Source organism: Lagenorhynchus albirostris, chromosome 2, assembly GCF_949774975.1.
Source record: "Lagenorhynchus albirostris chromosome 2, mLagAlb1.1, whole genome shotgun sequence".
Classification (NCBI taxonomy): domain Eukaryota; kingdom Metazoa; phylum Chordata; class Mammalia; order Artiodactyla; family Delphinidae; genus Lagenorhynchus; species Lagenorhynchus albirostris.
The window spans coordinates 90,788,003-90,807,004 of NC_083096.1; the positions used below are offsets into that span (position 1 = coordinate 90,788,003).

Below are 19,002 nucleotides of genomic sequence, written 5' to 3' on the forward strand. Positions count from 1 at the left end.
TGCCCCTTCCCCATCCTCCCCACTTTGAGAAAATCAATATGATATTTGCATTTTAGATTCTTTATACTTAGCATTTCCCACATTTATTTGACTCAGGATCTTTTTTTTTTTTTTTTTTGCTGTACACGGGCCTCTCACTGTTGTGGCCTCTCCCGTTGCGGAGCACAGGCTCTGGACGCGCAGGCTCAGAGGCCATGGCTCACGGGCCCAGCTGCTCCGCGGCATGTGAGATCCTCCCGGACGGGGCACGAACCCGCGTCCCCAGCATCGGCAGGCGAACTCTCAACCACTGCGCCACCAGGGAAGCCCAGGATCTTTTTTTATGGGGAGCATTTCACAGGATTAGTGTTTCATAGACGATTAGAAGTACTGTCTAGTTAAACATTTTAACTGATAAATATTTAGTAATGGCTGCCAATTCCTTTAATAATATTAAACTGCTCTTTTAAAGTCTTTTTTAAGCCCTAAACATACACATGCACGCATGCACAAGCACACACATGAACACTAATGTTTAATGTAGGTAAATTAGAAAATACAGTGAGCCACAATACCCCTTGGTAGTTACATCCCTTATGTAGTCCTCTCTCATACTAAATCTAGGCGGGAGAAAGTGATTCTCCAGTTCTGGTCTAAATCTTAAGAGAGCCTGGCAGCTTCCTCTGTGCCCTTTGGAGCCCTGAGTCCAGCATAAGGAGTCAGGCTACCCTGACGTAGGGAGACTTGCGGTGAGGGAAAGACCCCAAGGCCACCTTGTTTTGCTCCCTGTTTTATCTCACTAGTGCCTAGATCAGAGCCTGGCAAATAGTTTTTGTAGAATGAATAAATGAATGAATGAGTGAATGTGTGGATAATAGGGATGCCACTTGACTTTGTCCCATCATGGCCTGCTCTAGTCATCCATTTCTTAGTTGATATGACATTACTAGACAGATGAAATGAAAATGGCTTGTTTTGTTTTGTTGGTGAGAAATTTGATAGTGGTGATATTTTTATTATTTTGGGAAATTAATTTTCATGTTGAAAATTGAACCAAAGTTGTACTGGAGAAGAAACAGATTTTTTTTCTGTTTTTTTATGGTAAAAGGTGCTTAAAAAAAAATCAGTGATACCCATTATGCCTGTCTCCTTTACAGTGATATACTATAGGAAAATTTGGATCTTCTTTCAGTTTCCTGGTTATGTCTTAAACTGATGATGGTAATTTTTAGTACTAAACTTGTCATATATTATATGTGCATGTATTTACCCTCTCAAATTTTCAGTCTCCTATATGTTAGGAATATGACTAAGTTTTTATTTTAATATAATTATGTTGTTTTATTTTATAGGTCCATTCAAAAGCTAGGTGAATTAAATATTGGAATGGATAGCCTTGGTAATGAGGTACCAGCGCTCAACCAGCAATGTAATGGGAACAAAGGCAATGGATCTAATAATTCTTCCATCACTAGTTTTTCTACACCATCCCAAGACTCTAGTCAGAGATTAACACATGATGCTTCAGATATTCACACAAGCACTCCTAGTAATCCTGGATCAATAAATCACACACCTTTTCTTGAGGAATCACCTTCTTGTGGAAACCAAATGTAAGTGCTTTACTTTGTTAGACCTGGAAATGTTAACTTCATACTAATAAATAGACTTGGAAAGTTGAACTTCTCTTTGGAGCCTTACAAATGAAAGTTTTTACAGTTCATTACCTACAAATTTTTTTTTTCTGATCTGCCTTCATTTATCTATATTCTCTTCTACTAACTTCTGAGTCTCTTAATAGTCTTTATTCTCCTATTTTTCTTTTTGCTTTCTTACCACCACCAAGGTAATTCTATTTTTTTATAAGCCATCTTACTCAGAGATCATACAGTTTTAGGCTTTATCTTCTCCCAAGTTTTTTCCCTTGCCATTGGTACCTTTCAAAAAATAATCTTTTAATTCACAGACATCCAGGGCACAAGAAGATGTTTTCTGACATGGTGGAATGATTGCAGCAAGACAGTCTTGGCAGCTCTGGTAGTTACAGCAATTGAGACTTCTTGCATATTTATATTTTCAGTAGTCAGAGAAAAATTTTCATCTTGTTATCAGTAGACAAGTATTAGTTTATGCAATGGGAATAGTTGAGCATTTTCTTCCTCTATTATAATATTGAACACCTTTGGGAGTAGTTCGTTTTAAAATGCATAACTTGCTTTTGGCATTTGGATGTTTACAGGAATTAGCTTTATACATTTAGTATCAAAAACTCTAGTTTTATACTTAAGAATATAAGTTTATTTAATATTTGCTTCTTTATTACAGTTCCTATAACACTTGTTTTGTGTACCCCCCAAACTAGAACTCAGATTTTAAAATTGGTTTTTATTTTTATCAAAGTAATATACATGCATGGTTTAAAAGGACAAATAGCACTTCAAGGCTTAAAACAAAACAGAATCCCCTCTCTTACCCATCTTTGTCCATGACTTCTGTTTCCAGTAGGCTGCCATTTTCAACCTATTTAGCTGTTTCTTTTGCTATGTATCTCCACATTTCTGAATAATCTGCTTCTATTGCTGTTTTTATTATCCCTTGATTCCCTGCCAATTAGATTTAGCTACCATACCTTACCCACAACACATTAATTTTGTCTACACCTTCTTCTAATATACATCAATTTTTGTTTAAATCGGTATTCAGTGTTAACATTACTATGGCCATGTAAATGTTATTTACAACTGAGTCATATAATATGAATATATTTCCTTTCACAAAACTTTTTTGTTTTTCATGGGGGGAGTAATTGCCTCATTTTTGGTGTGCATGTGTATGTGTATACATGCTTAGTCTTCATGGTACTAAACTATCTGCAGATGCTGTGACAGAACTGTAAAATCATAAAACTCCTCATTACAGTAAAAAATATTAGGTACTTTCTCTTTCCGTTTTTTTTCCCCCCTGGGAGATACCCCTCCAAGATCACTCCTGGTTCACTTTATATTCATTGCTTCTAAGTCATTTTATTCAGGCCTAGAGAGTCCTGGGACTTTCCTTCACCATTCTCCTGGGAGTTTCCTTTGCCTGTTCCCTGTATTGGATCCCCTGCTTTAGGATCTCATGTAGTTTTCTGAAAAGGGGTACATCAGAGTAGAAGTTTCTGAGATCTTGCATGTCCAAGTATTTCATATTTGACTTGTTAGTATAGCTGAGTATAGAATTCTAGAATGGAAATCATTTCTCAGAGTTTCAGAGTCATTGCTACATGCTCACATACATATTGAAAAGTCTGATGCCATTGTGATATGATCCTTTGTATGAGGACTACTGCTTTTTCCACTCTGGGATTTTTTAGGACTTTGTCTTCCCTGATGTTCTAAAACTTCATGATGATACACATCAGAGTAGGTCTATTTTACTTCATTTTGCTGGATACTTCGTGGGCTCTTTTAAGCTGGAAACTTAAGTGCTAGAATATCGAAAACATTTATGTAGTAATTTTCTTACCTCCATTTTATATTGATTAATTTTTTCTGGTATCATTTTTATTTTCTAAGCTCTTTCTTATTCTCTAATTTTCCTTATATTTTTTAATAGATATTTTTCTTGTTTCCTGGATTATTTCCCCTTATATTTCTTAGGATTTTAATTATATTTTTGTAGTTTTTGTTTCCTTAATTGTCTTCCTTCTTCCAAATTCCTTTCTTGTTTATTTTACTCTTCGTTTTTTTTTTTGTTTTGTTTTGTTTTTGGCTGCATTTCAGGGTTTGCAGGATCGTAGTTCCCTGACCAGGGGTGGAACCCGTGCCCCCGCGGTGGAAGCATGGAATCCTAACCACTGCACCACCAGGGAAGACCCTAGTCTCTGGTTTTTATTTAGGAGGCTTTCTTCAAGCATTTGACTATTGGGAGTGAGGCATTTTTTAAAAAAGCTGATTGGAAGGAAGGGCCACATGTATGGATGCATGTGTTTACCTGTTGGCCTCACCAAAAAGTGATTAAATGGAAACATTGTTTTATTGTGGGACCCTGAACTGTCAAGTTTCTGTTAGTCTTTTTTCATGGTCCAGATAATTTTTCTAAAGAGCAATCCAGGTTCCTGCCTGGGTTAGTATTTAAGCATAGCAACCAGGATTTTGGAACTAAGCAGGGAAAAGGTAGTTGACATCTGACTATAAAATTTGTGGACTTTGACTTAATCTCTTTTCTAGAATGGCTTCTCATTCCTTCCTTACAACTAACTATGCTTTGTGTTATGAGTCCAGAGCCTCTTAATAAATGACTCCAGAGAGTAACTATGACTGGAGTCAGTGGGTGTCATTTGCCAAAAAAATAAATATTAGAGATTGAAAGGACAAGTTAGTTTCTGTTTTGATATTCAGAGTAAACTGTACTTGAATTTCTATTCACACAGCTCATCAGAACATTCGGTCATTAAGCCACCTCTTGGAGATTCTTCAGGGAATCTGTCAAGATCAAGAGGGGAAGAGGTAATACTTAGGGGAAGGAAGGTTCATTATTTTTATATTTACTTGCAAATTTTGTCAAGGAATTCTCAACTTAAAGAAAGAACAACCTTTAGAAATAGTCATTATTGTTAATGCTGGTAGTTACCTCAGGGTAGTTGAGCTTTCACTGAGTGAAGTGAAGGGGTTGCCTGAGAAATCACATTTTGAGAGTATTCATATTAATTGTCCAGTGGTGATCTTGGCGCATGAGTTAGGGCTGTGTCACTACTCTCTGAACCCTGTGGTTAATTAGTTAAGGTATTATTATATCTTTACTCCTTTGGGCTTCTCATCAATGCATTTGTTTTTTGCTTTGGAACCCGATATCCTTCTCTAACCAGTATACACCTTCACTCTATCTTATTTTCTCTAGTTCAAATTTTAACCCCATAAACAATAATTATTTCAGATGCTTATGGGGCCAAACAGGTAACATAAATGAATAAAGTTGACTATTTTTGTGATAAGTACATAGGAATATTTGTCCCTTGCACAAAGAAATATGCTGGCCTAGTGTTTCTAGTTCTTTTGATTTTCAAGAAAAGCTAGAAAGTTAGATTTTTATGTGAAATCTATTTTTTCAATGGCAACAAATTAAAAAAAAATTTAAATACACTGGAGAAGAGCAGGTAAAGTTAATTTTGGCTCTGCCACTTCTGCTGTAAAGCAACCCTTAGTAATTATTATTAATGTGCTATTGGCCATTTAATCAATTAGTCATTCCCCTCCATTTTTCTCTTATCTACCCATGCTATTCATTTGGTAAATAGTCACCTTTCTTGTATATGGATTAATGGAAAATGTAGTATTTCTAGTCAAATAAATTGATATGAATAATACAAGAATTCAATTCAGTTACGTAAGACAGATTGTAATATATTAGCTTTAACTCCTACTCCCCCATGAGGATGTATTGCTGAATACATAAAAGTTTGGGTAGGGAGATGTATAGTCTCTTCATTGATATAATAATCACTATGGATTCTAGAGCTCTCAGCATACAACCAGAGCTGAAGTGATTTGCCTTTGGAACGTATGAATGTCAAGTACCTACACAAAGAGAATTTGGGTGGGTCTGTGCACCACACCCAGCCTGGAGGGCTCTGTTCCAGGTCCAGGGTCCAGTCCTGGTCAGGGTAGCAGGGTGGTTTCAAATGATACCAATAATAGCAGTCACCAAAGCTTTTATACAGAGCTGTTTCAACTTGCCTTCCTCAGAAGAGGGCTGTGGACAGACAGGTTGACAGTTTAAAATAGAAATGAGGCTGAAATTAAATTTTCTGATTAAAATCATCTTTACAGTTTTAAAAGGGTATTTTACAATTTGAGTCTGAAATATTAAAGTATTCATTGCTGGAGATAATGGCAAACTTTTTTTTTAACCCTAAAATGATTAAATAATAGTGTTTTATATTTCCTACTTTTAGAAACATGAACAGTTTTCTGTTTTTGTAGGAACTATACATGTGGGCTATTTTTTTCCTTGACAGTTAAAGAGAACTTAATATGGGAATGCATATTCTTATATTTTGTCATAGTAAACGAAGAAAAACTTGAATGTCTGTGATCTATGTGAGCTTAGTTTAGCAATGAGTAACAAAAATAGAAAAATTGGGCTTAATTTGGATTTGCCATTCAAAAGAATGTATGATTGTAGATTATGAACATTAAAGTGATGAAGTGAATAATACAGTTCAGATGAATTTAAAATGAGATAAAGACAAATTCTTTCAAATTCATTTTTTTATAGAATGACTTTCATATTCATTCTTTCCATAGGATGACAAAACAAAAAAGCAGTTTGTTTGTATTAATACCCTAGAAGACACACAAGCTGTTAGAGCAGTGGCTTTTCATCCAGGTGGTGGTCTATATGCTGTTGGTTCAAATTCAAAAACTCTGAGAGTATGTGCCTATCCAGAAGTAATTGATCCAAGGTAAGGATAGATGATTTATTGTGCCATTCTTACTTTAGTTTTTAATTTAGCTATATGGTCCCTTTTTTAAGAATTGCCATTCAGTAGTGTTTAATTTTTATTTCTTTTCCTTTTATTAAGCTTTTACATTTTCGTTTTCAATACTTAGGAAATATACATAAGAATCATCGATTAACTTTATAAGTTGTTTTTCATAAAATGTTTTTGATTAGGCCATTGTTCACTCAATAGTCTAGTTGTCTTTATTTACATGGTTTTTGTTAATTTTTTAAAAAATCTGCAAGATCCTTCTAGCTTAATTACATAAAGACAAAGTATTGCTGGTTATAGACTTGGAGAAAATTTAAAATGTCTTATACTAATAACTTCAAAGAAGTATTAGGTTGAACTATATGAAATTGCTGATATTTGACCATTTTGACCTAGAAAGATTCAATTTTCAACCTAATTTTGATTTTAGTCTCTTGTTTTAACAGATTATGGGATTTGAAAATAAGAGATATATCTTTAAAGGCATATGTCGCAAAAAACCAGGCACATGACCTTATGTATTAGGTGTACAACTAATTCTTTAAAGTTACTGAGAAAGCATATACCTTAGATATAATCTCACAGAAAACTGAATTTGAACTCTTTTTGTCAATTTATTTGTCAAGTCTTTTACTATCAAAATAAATAGGCATTATAAAGATCAAGAACTATTTGGTAGATTTTGTGGTTAGAGAAATGGCCACAAATGGAATAGTTTTCATACCAGTAGACAAAAACACTCAAATAAAACAAGCTACACATCTTTAAAAATTTAAAAATAAAAAGCAGTACATGTCATAATATGTTTTGGAAACTTTTTACAACCCTTAGGCTTTTTTATTATAACCCCAGTTTGGAGAACAGAGGGGCGAGATTATTTATTTATTTGCATTTTTTGGTATATCTCTTATCTGAAACTAGAAATTTAGGCTTTTGGACTGCAGTAGCATTTAAAGGTTGGGAAGGGGAATAGGGATCATGTTAGATGATAGTAATATAATTTATTGATGCTCATTGTGTTAGTTAAGTAGGATTATATGAGAGAGAATAGGCAGAATTCCAGATCAGGGCGTGGAAAAGAAAAACAATTATGTAGGCAGAGCCAAAGACTTTGTGTATTTAAGGTTAATCTGATCTTAAATTGACTTTCCTCTTTTGTATTTCTCATGCTGGCACAGATGTTTCATAGACTCCCTTGAAGAAACTGATTTTTATGAAAATAAATTCATTTATTTAACAAATATATTTTGAGCTCCTTCTATGTGCTAGGCTTTGGGGATAGTTGTGAGTAAAACAAACATGTTCATTGACCTATGGAACTTCTGTCTTAGTGGCGAAGATGGATATTATGGAGATAGGCACACTAATAAATGTAATTATACATTGTGGTAGGTGCTATGAAGAGAAAGTACAAGGTGCTGTAGCATAGTAAAATGGGAGATGAGGGAACTGGGGAGTCAGAGTAGGACCTCTTTGAAGAAGATGTGTTAAAGCTGAGATCTGAGGATGAGTAGAACCTAGCCATGTGAAGAGAAGGGATAAGATAGTAATTAGAGGGAACATGAAGTGAGAAAGAGCTTGGCTTTTTAAGGAACCAAAACAAGTTCAGATCGGCTGGTGTATTGTGAGCGGTAGTGTGATGAGGCTACGGAGATAGATGTGAACTAAATCATGCAGTTTTGTATCCATTTTGGATTTTATGGTGAGTGCAGTGGGAAGCTGCTGAAAGTTTTCAGCAGAACAGTATTGTGATGTAAACTCTGGGTCAGATGGCAATAAGATTAGATGCTAGGAGAAAGGTAGGAGGCTGTTGTCAATGGCCAGTGTGATGGCAGTGGAAAATGGATGGAGGTAAAATCCATTTAAAGAAAGAATTGGTTGGCCCTGGCAATGAACTGGATGTGCAGCTGAAAAGAGAATCTTGATCTGATTTATTTTCTCTATCACTATTAAGCACGTTGTAAGTGTTGAAGATTTATCAATATTATTGTTTTTTAAAAATTTCTTAATTATGAAAATTTTAAGCATACACAGAAGTAGAGATTAGTACGCTGAAATGCATTTGTCAAGATTTTTGTCACATTTCTACATCCTTTTTGTTTACTAAAGTATTTTAAGGTATTTTAATCCTAGATATGTCATTTCACCCTTTAGGATAAATCTCCAAAAACATGTACATTTTCTTACATAGACTTGATGTTATCATTATACCTATAGTATCTTAATATAGTCTATGTTTTAAAGTACAGATAAGATGATACTACTCCACTAAACCAGTGTTAGACTCCCATTAAAGGCCAAGCTATAGAGGAGCATGGCATTTGGGACCTTCCCCAGCTGTGCTTGCTGCTCCTCACCCATCATGTCTGTCCCACTCAGTCTCTGGAATGCCCCAGGCTTCTCCCCGCCAGTCCCACAAACTTTTTCCCATGCTGCATACTGGGCTGGTCTCCCCACTATATTTTATCTTCACTGAAGCAGTCTTCCTGCCTTCATCTCTTTCTGTAATAATTCTCCCTGTCCTTTAAGGCCTAGTACCTTGTATTGGACTATAATATTTATACTTGCTTTACTGTATGTGGGTAGTCATGAAACATCTACCCCTGCCAGATACTAAACTCAGGACAGATCTCTTGCCACTTTTATTTTTTCTCTGTCCTTTTCTTTATCCTTTGCCTTCCCCTAGCCCCAGGCAATTGCTCATATTATATGTTTAATAAATGTTTATTGAACTTTTTGAATTAGAAGCATCATCAGCTCTTTTTAAAATTCTTTTGGGAATTTAAAAATATATGAAAATATGTGAAATGAAGACTTAAATATCCTCTTCCCTATGTGGTCTGAAATAAGACTTAAGATTAGTATAATAATGGTTAATAATTTTACTTTTGGATTATAAATATGCTTTAAATTTATTTTGTCTAAGAGTTTGAAAATTGTTGTTAACATATTATCTGATACTTTTTTTGCTCCCTCCCTCAAGAACAACCATAACGCAGAACTTCACATTCACTTCACATTCATTAACCTTAGTAAGCAAGAAATTGAAATATCTTTTTGCGATTTTTCTTTCTAGTGCACATGACATCCCTAAGCAGCCAGTGGTGCGTTTTAAAAGGAATAAGCATCACAAAGGATCCATTTACTGTGTGGCCTGGAGTCCTTGTGGACAGTTATTAGCGACCGGATCAAATGACAAATACGTCAAAGTGCTGCCCTTCAATGCAGAGACTTGTAATGCAACAGGTAGGGGCCGAGTATGCAAGCAGTAGCTTGCCAGTGTGTTCTTTATGTTTCCCCATGTGTGTCTCTGATATAGCTCTGTACTGTTTTTAGTAAAATCTAAGAATATACCATTAAGAATTCTTTTACATTCTAATTGCTTGTGTTCATGAGGCATTATTCTTTTCTTTTTTGTGGTACGCGGGCCTCTCACCGATGTGTCCTCTCCCGTTGTGGAGCACAGGCTCCGGACGCACTGGCTCAGCGGCCATGGCTCACGGGCCCAGCCGCTCCGTGGCATGTGGGATCCTCCCGCACCGGGGCATGAACCCGTGTCCCCTGCATTGGTAGGCGGACTCTCAACCACTGCGCCACCAGGGAAGCCCGGCATTATTCTTTTTTAATCAGTTCTTACAAGGTGGCCAGGTGGTGTCTAATCCTCAGAAAATTATTGTCATCAGAAAAATAACTTTTATGTAACTTCCAGAATTGTATTAGTGAATATTTTCCAGAGAGTATCTGTTTTTTCTTTATTTTCTTTGGGATAAAAGCCAAGAAGGTAACTCTGCATATAGCTCTGTTTTAGTGATGATGATAACCTAGTCGGTATTTTGATTTCTTGACTTTTTTTACTCAGTAAAGTGAAATTGATTATTATAGCAATTCCAAAATGAAAATATAAACCATACCATTCTACTGTTCTACTACTCTTGGTCAGTTTGGAGGCATTTTAGCAATCTCAAATTATCACAGTAAGTTGAGCAGCGTCTTTTTTTAAAATTCTTATTGCTGTTTCAGGACCGGATCTGGAATTTAGTATGCATGATGGGACAATTAGAGACTTGGCATTTATGGAAGGCCCAGAAAGTGGTGGAGCTATTTTGATAAGTGCTGGAGCAGGGGATTGTAACATTTATACAACCGATTGTCAAAGAGGACAGGGCCTCCATGCTCTGAGTGGGCATACCGGTATGTGATATCAGTCTCAGATGCTACTCTTCTTTTTGTTCATCCCATGCTTTTTCCCCCTATGCATTTTCATTAATGGGGGTATATTGCATCAAAAGGGATTTCTTTAGGACAGGAAGTTTTTATTTCAAAAATCTAAATTGTGAACTTTGGATAACAACACAGTAATGATAGCTAACATTTTCCTTTACTTATACACATAATTCCTTAATTTAATCCTCACAACAACCTTATAAGGCCAGAAGTTCTATCTCCATTTTACACATGGAAAAGGCAAAACTTGAAAAGGCAAAATGACCTGCTCATTATCTTACTGCCAAACATGGCAGAACAGGTCTGTCCCTTCCAAAGCTGGTGATCTAATCCCACAATCCTGTGCTTCCTCTTTGGAAAATTTGCCCTAATTTCAAATGATAATATTTTTTTCAGTACTAATTATGATGTCCTGAAATATTTGACTCACCAAAAAAGGTTAAGTTTATACAGCATGGTTTTGATGTGCCTTTTACTGAATTTAATTTTTTGAAAATTGCCAGTATATTTGATATATATGGAAAATCCCTGCCACACAGTATATTTGATTAACTAGATTAGATGTGCTCAACAGTAAGGAATACTTAGCTTTGAATGTGTTTTAGAAAAATACTGTTCCATGGTAATAACTGATTATATGATCTTTTAGGGCATATTTTAGCGCTTTACACTTGGAGTGGCTGGATGATTGCGTCTGGTTCCCAAGATAAGACTGTTAGGTTCTGGGATCTCCGTGTACCAAGCTGTGTTCGCGTTGTTGGCACAACATTCCATGGAACTGGTAGGTTTTTTTGGAATTTAAATAAATTTATATGAGAAAGAAACTTTATAGATTGCACTCACTTCTTCTCCCCTGCAAAACATGTTAAAAAAAAATAGGAACCATAGAAACTAACTACTTGGCATTTTATTGATTACCTTAAATTCTTACAAAATGCTTTCATCTGTTAGTTTATTTGTAAAAATAATATTCAGCTAAGGAAACCAAGGCCCAAGGAGATTAAGTATCATGCGCTAATTATTCTGTTAGCAGGGTCGTTTTAGAACTCAGACCTTTTAAAAAAAACATGTTTTAATTGCATACACATGACAAAAATTGAGCAAAAGGGTGTAAAACATTTTCTTCCCACTCCTGTTTCTTGGTGTCTTTCCCTAAGGGACCAGTTTCTTATTTATTCTTCTAGGAATATTCTGTAAGTATATAAGCAAAAAGTTTGTATATCATAATCTCCCTTCTCCTTTAAACACACATATACACAGACACAAATGGTAGCATATGACATGTACCTTGCTTTTTTAATTTAACATGGATTGCTCCGTGTAAACTGAGGCTACTGCTCTTTGTGTTATATCACCTTTTAAAATACTGGTATCTAAAAGTGACAGTATTCTGCCATTGTCTTTATTTTAGAGTCCCTTTTCGGTCTTTGTAGTTTTTTTTTTTTTTTTTTTTGAGGTATGCGGGCGTCTCACTGTTGTGGCCTCTCCCGTTGCGGAGCACAGCTCTGGACACGCAGGCTTAGCGGCCATGGCTCACGGGCCCAGCCGCTCTGCGGCATGTGGGATCTTCCTGGACCAGGGCACGAACCCGTGTCCCCTGCATCGGCAGGCGGACTCTCAACCACTGCCCCACCAGGGAAGCCCTGCCTTTGTAGTTTTTAATAGCAGTTCTGTGGTGCTATTCCAAGTGAAAAGACCTGTCTTATATTCTTAATTTTTTTGTTTTTTCTGTAATGCTTTAGCTATTCTCTCAACTTTCATGGATCTTCTATACTTTGAATCAAACCAGATATGTTCTTCCACTTGTCTGCTCATGGTCAGGTCCTCTCATGTTTGGTCTTAGCTTTACTAGCACGTTGCCAGAAAGGTCTTCTTTGCCTTAATTGGGACCTTACCATTATTTTCTATCTTCGAACTTGTTTTTCTCCTTTATACTTCTCATCACTATTTAAAGTTATATATTTGTGTGTTTATTGCTGGTCTCCTTCAGTAGATTTTAAGTTTCACAAAGGCAGCAGTCATATCTGTTTTATTTCTCAGAGTAGATTTAACATCTACCATAGTGCCTGGCCCAAGGGAGTAGTGATCTAATAACTTTGTTGAATAAATGAACCTAGAATTCTGTTGGCACCATAAACTTTGCACTTGTAAAGCTAAGCTCATTATATTCCCCTGGAAATCCACTCTTATTCCCATTTTCTCTGTGTTTGATAATGGTTCTCTTATTTCCTTGTGCACATAGATTTGAAATCTGGGGCTCATTTTTCACTTCTTTTTTTTGCCCCCATCCAGGCAGTTAGTTGACAAGACTGTTGATTCTTTATTCAATTTTTTCCTGAAATCTGTCTACATGTCATCATTCAGGCCCTTATTCTCTCATTATTCTACTGTTCTATCTTGTCTTCCAGTGGTTTCCCTTCTATAGTCTGTCCATTTTAATTTGATACACATTTTCACATAGATTAATCTTCCCAGAGCACTCCTTGGATCATGTAAACCTCTTGCTTAGAAACCTGCAGTGATGTTGGGCTGTGTATAGGAACAAGCTCACACTCTGCAGTTTGGCTTTCAAGATGCTTGACGGTCTGGTCCTAACCTGCTCTTAGGTCTCAGCTACAAGCTACCTTTTATGTTAACTTGTGAAAGCAAGAAACTGCAGTCAAACTAAGCTACCTATCCTTAAACATTTTTATTCCTTTCCTTTAAACATTTTCTCATGTAATTCCTCCTGATAGACTCTTCTTTTCTCTATCAAAAATTCAAGCAAAGATTATTTCTAATTACATATATGTGTAATACATGTAAACACATTCTCTCTTATTTATGCTGTTTACTATTCTTCAAGATCTAACTTATGTCCCTTTTTTCTGTTAAGTTTTCGCAGGCCACTTTGGTCTAGAGTAGTGCTCTCAACCTTATTTTCATTATTGCTAATTAATACATTAATACTAAGGAATGAGATTTTGGTTTGGTAGGGCTGAACTTCGAAGGGTTACAAACCATTGTTAATATTTAGGATTTTTTTGTCCTCTGAGAACCAGTTTGCACCCCCATGGAGGCATTATTCCGTGGCCTAGAGTCAAGGGTCCAACCTGTAGACTCAGAGCTTAGTTTTTGTTCAGTTCCTGTTGGCGGTTAATCATGTGTTGCTTAGAGATATTTCCCACACTGTGTCCTAAAACATATTTTGTTATTTAATCTTTTGTTCCCCCAACTAGACTCTGAGCTGGGTATGGGAGAATTTCTGGACACTTACCCAGTAGTGAAAACACTGCATTAGGAAAAGTGGCTCGTCTATTGCACTATAGGTAATGCTGCTCCAGGGGGTTCTCCCAAAGGACAAAAAAAAAGGAGCTTTCTCATTTCTCACAGAATCTTGCTTCATATATCCTCTAAAAAAAGGATACAAGTATTTATTGGTTGACAGTTTGGATTTTTCCATAACTGAACAGTATTGATAAGCTACATTAAATCTTTAGTGTATGGTTCAGTGAACATAAGTAGCTGTTGTAGTTTAGCTATATTGATTTTTGCATATCGAACCTTCCATTCCTCCTGCTCTACAGGCAGTGCAGTGGCATCTGTAGCTGTAGATCCCAGTGGCCGTCTCTTAGCCACAGGACAAGAAGATTCCAGCTGCATGTTATATGACATAAGAGGAGGAAGAATGGTACAAAGTTACCACCCTCATTCCAGTGATGTTCGCTCTGTTCGATTCTCTCCTGGAGCTCACTACTTGCTAACAGGATCCTATGATATGAAAATAAAGGTGACAGACCTACAAGGTGATGGAAATTGACCTCTTTCCTTTTTTTAGTCTTTCCTATTCTATTTGGAATCTTTCTTTTATGTTAATCTAGTGTGATTGACTATACAACATTTTCAACTTTTAGTTTTATAGCTTCTGCTGAGCAAATTACTTGGTAAATGTATTGAGAAGAATTGTAACAAATTATTAAATTGAGTGAATAGTCTTATTGTTAAATAGTTTTTAAAATATTTAAAAGAATCAACATTTTTTATACTGAGTCATTTTGAGTTCAGTGATGGTAGGTGTTAAAATATACATTTATGTATCAATACTCCTGCTGCTACTTTAAAATAACGTAGTGTATAATCTGTATAATTATATCTTCAGTATCTAGTTTTGTTTTTAAACATACATTAAGCAAATATTTACTGTGTACCAACTAGGGACAGACAGAGAGATGAATGAGACAGGTAACTTTCTTCCTGATGGAGCTTATATTTTAGAGGTCAGTAAAAACCAAACCAGTAAACAGTGTAATTTTAGGTATTGGCAAGTGCTGTTAAACGATTAGCAAGGCAGGAGAGAGTGACAGGGTGGCTAGGGGAAGACTGTGCTGGACAGGCTAGAGCAGGTCTCACCAGGGAGGTGCCATTTGCACAGAGACCTGGTGAGAAGAACAAGCTGTGCCAGGACCCTAGGAACAGACCATAGCATGGTCAAGGTGCTGAGGCAGGCATGGATTTGGCTTGCTCATGACACTGCAAGAAACCAGTATGGCTGGAACTTCGTGAACCGAGGGAGAGAGAGGCTGGAGAATAAATCAGAGGCAGGGTTTTGTAGGCATTTAAAAAAGCATAATAGGAATCCTTCGGAAGATTTAAAATAGGGAGTGATATGGTCTGTAAATTTAAAAAATAATTTTGAATTATAGGGAGAGTGTGAAAGTATAAATATCTGCGAGGAGGCAATTGGACCAATTCAGGTGGAAGATGATGGTGGCTTGGACTAGGGTTGTAAAGGCAGAGGTAGTAAGAAGTGACTGAATTACCGATGTATTTTAGTTTGTTTCTGTTAAGTTTGGGGAGTGAGGGAAAAAGGAATCAGTGCTGATTCCTAGGTTTTTGGCATGAGCAAGCAGATGGTACCATTGAGATGAGGAAGACAGGTAGGGAGAGGAACAGGTTTAGGCAAGAAAATCAAGAGTTTGTTTCAAACAAGTTATACTTAAGTTGACTGTCAAGGCAGTCAAGTGAAATGTCAAATAGTTGTTTGTCTACTAGTCGAGCTCAGGTGAGAAGTCAAGGTTGGAGATGAAATGCACATGAATCTTAAGTATATAAATGGCTGCGGTAGTATGGTACTAGGTGAAATTTCGTAGGAGATGAGGTATAAAGGGAACAAGAAATTTGAAGGCTGACTATTGGGATTCACCAAACGTTAACTCGGGAAGAAGAGGACAAACATCAAAGAAGGCTGAGGTGTGGTGGCACTGAAGTCAGGGGGATATCAAGGGGAGAGAGTTTCAAGGAGAGAGTGGCAGCCGTGTCATGTTGCTGTGTATATGTTACCAAATACTGCTCACATAATTAGGTCTTCAGTAATTTAAACTGTTTAAACTTTTCAATGTACTATATTAATGTATTAGGCTTTTACATACTGTAATGTCTTAAAGTAATAGGAAGTCTATGAAATCTATACATATTTTGTACTGTAAGTCAAATCTCTTTTCTTTAATTTAGGAGACCTCACTAAACAGCTTCCTATCATGGTGGTGGGGGAACACAAGGACAAAGTCATTCAGTGCAGGTGGCACACCCAGGATCTTTCCTTCCTGTCGTCCTCTGCAGACAGAACTGTAACCCTCTGGACATACAGTGGATAGAGTACAGCCAATGTCAGTCTATGCAGTGAGGGCACAGACTTAAGACTACTGAGTTGTGAACATTACAAATTTGAAGAACATGGACTGACCTGGAAGGTGGCTTAGCACAAGGAGGCCCCTTATTACCACGTATCCCTGTGATAGGAGCTGTTGGGTGGTGTTATTCTGCAGTGCTTTCAGTCTTCCATGTGAGCTCGTGCTGCTGTGACCTGCTGTATGTAGTCTTGTTGCCAAAGTCTGCGGAAGAGCTCTTATGTTGTCAGTGTGCACTCTAAGTCAAGGTGGCCGATGTGTTTACAGTTTAGTATTAAATGCATTCCTTGGTCTTCGCCTAAATGACAGTTTTATATACACATTGAAACTGAACTATACTTTAAGCATATTATTACATGTAATGCAACCAAGTTCTACACAGATTAAACATAGATATTCAGAAATTACTTTTGCTTTTCTCACAATCCCATGATATTGTATCACTTGTCAGCTAGAGATCAGAATTTTATATGTCTCCCCAGAGTTACATTGTTGTTTTAACTAAGGATCACTATGGAGTTTAAAAATGGGTGGAAAACTGCTTCTTAGTTCATTATGTGGTATAGGCCTTTTCTTTTTTCTTAAACCCAGGGATAGAATTACTCTTTTGTCACATTATTTTGTTTCAGGCTTAAAAGGTAAATGTGTTTGCTTCATAAACTTGTTAATTTCAATTTTTTTGGGTGCAACAAGATACCTCCCTTCTAAACTGTACTGTAGGCAGAGCAGCAGCGTTATGTGATGCAACACTTGATGGTACAGTAAATTTACCGGCTAGCATTTTTCCTTTTCAAAATTAAAAAATTTGCCATAGACTATAGCATGGCTTGAAATGCTATGTCTGCATGATAATTTAAAATGGAAAATTTAAACTTTGCACTCCAAAAGCTTATTTGGATTCTTTTCTTGCACTGTTTTGTGTAATGCAGAATAATGATTTTATTTCTATGGTATTGTAGATCCTAACATTTATGTATCTTTATTTTCATATTGTACAGTAATTTTACTTTAAATTATTAAATAGCCTATTTTATTTATTTCAAATGCAGTTGAGTTGATTCTAATTATTGAACTGTCTGTGCACTGTATGTAGCAAGCATTTTTAATCTATTGTATACAAGTGGAAAGGGTATTAGAAGTGTAACTGTGCTATTATTTCAATAAAGACCTCTTGACACCTTAAATTATTCCTGTTCCTCAGTGTCTGTGGTTTTCAGTTTAGAGTGTTGTTTTTTCCAGTTTACTTGGCAGTAGTGTGGTCCAGTGGATGAACCCCACAATCACAAGTTTCTTTTTAAATTTCTCATAGTAACTTACTTTTCAGTCCTTCGCAACTGTCTTACTTTTGTGTGTCTTCTCTTTTATTCACTATCTAGAGGACTATATATACTGAACATATTGTAAAAGTTAATTAATAAAAGCTGGGCAAAATATATAAATTCTAACTTTGACTACAAATACATTGAATTGAGTACTTTAGAAATAAAATATGATTAGCTTGTGGATATTCAGCAGTACAATTTTCCTACCTCTCAGGCATGCAGAAGGGAATTCTGCTAAAATCAGGCCACAGTCTCCTTTAGTTTACTTTCATACTTAGTTTTACACATTTTAGATATTATAGCAGGCCATTAGTGTTAATTTAAAACTAGAAAAAAAGGGCAATTTCTTGATGTAGACCAGATCAACTTCATGGTAAAAAGTGTTCATAAAATTATGTATTCTACCTCCCTCACTATCAAGGAGAAAACTTTAAGATCCTCCCATATGTTGGGTGTTTGTACTTTGCAGTGCATTAGATATAAGCACTAGAAATTATCTTACTTATTTCAGTAACTGTCTGGTTACATATGTCCTTTTTCCTGTGCCTCCACACTGTCTTCTGCATGGAGGTGAATAGATTCTTGGAGGTTCATGTGAAAGAGAAAATACGAGAACTGAAGTATCTATAGTCTCTGAATCCTCTGTTGGGGGTTCAGGGAAGGAGACTGGGGATGGGAGGGTGGTGTAGAAGTTCCTGACTTCTCCCTGGCAGAAGCTTCAGAGGTCTGATTCAAATTTCACTTTTAAAAGAAAATTTATTTTTAATTTTTTTGGCCATGCTGCTCAGCTTTCAGGATCTTAGTTCCCTGACCAAGGATTGAACCCAGGCCACGGCAGTGAAAATGCCAAGTCCTAACCACTGGACAGCCTGGGAATTCCCCAAATTTCATTTTTTTAATGTTTAATTATTTTTAAAAAATTGTGATAAGCCAAAGGACATAACAGTGAAAGGGCAACCCATGAAATCAGAGAAAATACTTGCAAATCATGTCTGATAAAGGATTAATATCCAGAATATATAAAGAACTCCTACAGCTCAACAACCACCAAAAAAAAAAGTCTGATTAAAAAATGGGCAAAGGACTTGAATAGACATTTCTCTAAAGAAGATAGACAAATGGCCAATAAGCACATGAAAAGATACTTAATATCATTAATCATTAGGGAAATGCAGTTGAAAACCACTGCACACCCAATAGGATGGCCGCTATCAAAAGAACTAAGTGTTGGCATGCATGTGGAGAAATTGGAACTCTTGTGCATTGTTGGTGGGAATAAAAAATGGTGCAGCCACTCTGGAAGACAGTATGGTGGTCCCTCAAAAAGCTAAAAATA

At 36.3% G+C, this 19,002-nt stretch overlaps 1 protein-coding gene across 6 annotated transcripts in view; it reads left to right on the top strand.

Annotated features, from left to right (window-relative positions):
* WDR47 (WD repeat domain 47) overlaps nt 1–17,531 on the top strand; it is a 57,077-nt gene extending 39,546 nt beyond the window's left edge. For 5 of the 6 annotated variants that reach the window (XM_060139456.1, XM_060139454.1, XM_060139458.1 and 2 more), the window contains 8 exons: nt 1,332–1,592; nt 4,394–4,469; nt 6,267–6,424; nt 9,531–9,700; nt 10,475–10,645; nt 11,328–11,459; nt 14,245–14,463; nt 16,169–17,531. In XM_060139456.1, coding sequence (XP_059995439.1) covers nt 1,332–1,592; nt 4,394–4,469; nt 6,267–6,424; nt 9,531–9,700; nt 10,475–10,645; nt 11,328–11,459; nt 14,245–14,463; nt 16,169–16,311 — 1,330 coding nt within the window. In that variant the 3' untranslated portion in view covers nt 16,312–17,531. The remainder of the gene's footprint in view (nt 1–1,331; nt 1,593–4,393; nt 4,470–6,266; nt 6,425–9,530; nt 9,701–10,474; nt 10,646–11,327; nt 11,460–14,244; nt 14,464–16,168) is intronic. The other variant, XM_060139459.1, reaches the window with a different exon arrangement.
* Nucleotides 17,532–19,002: the final 1,471 nt, after the last annotated feature.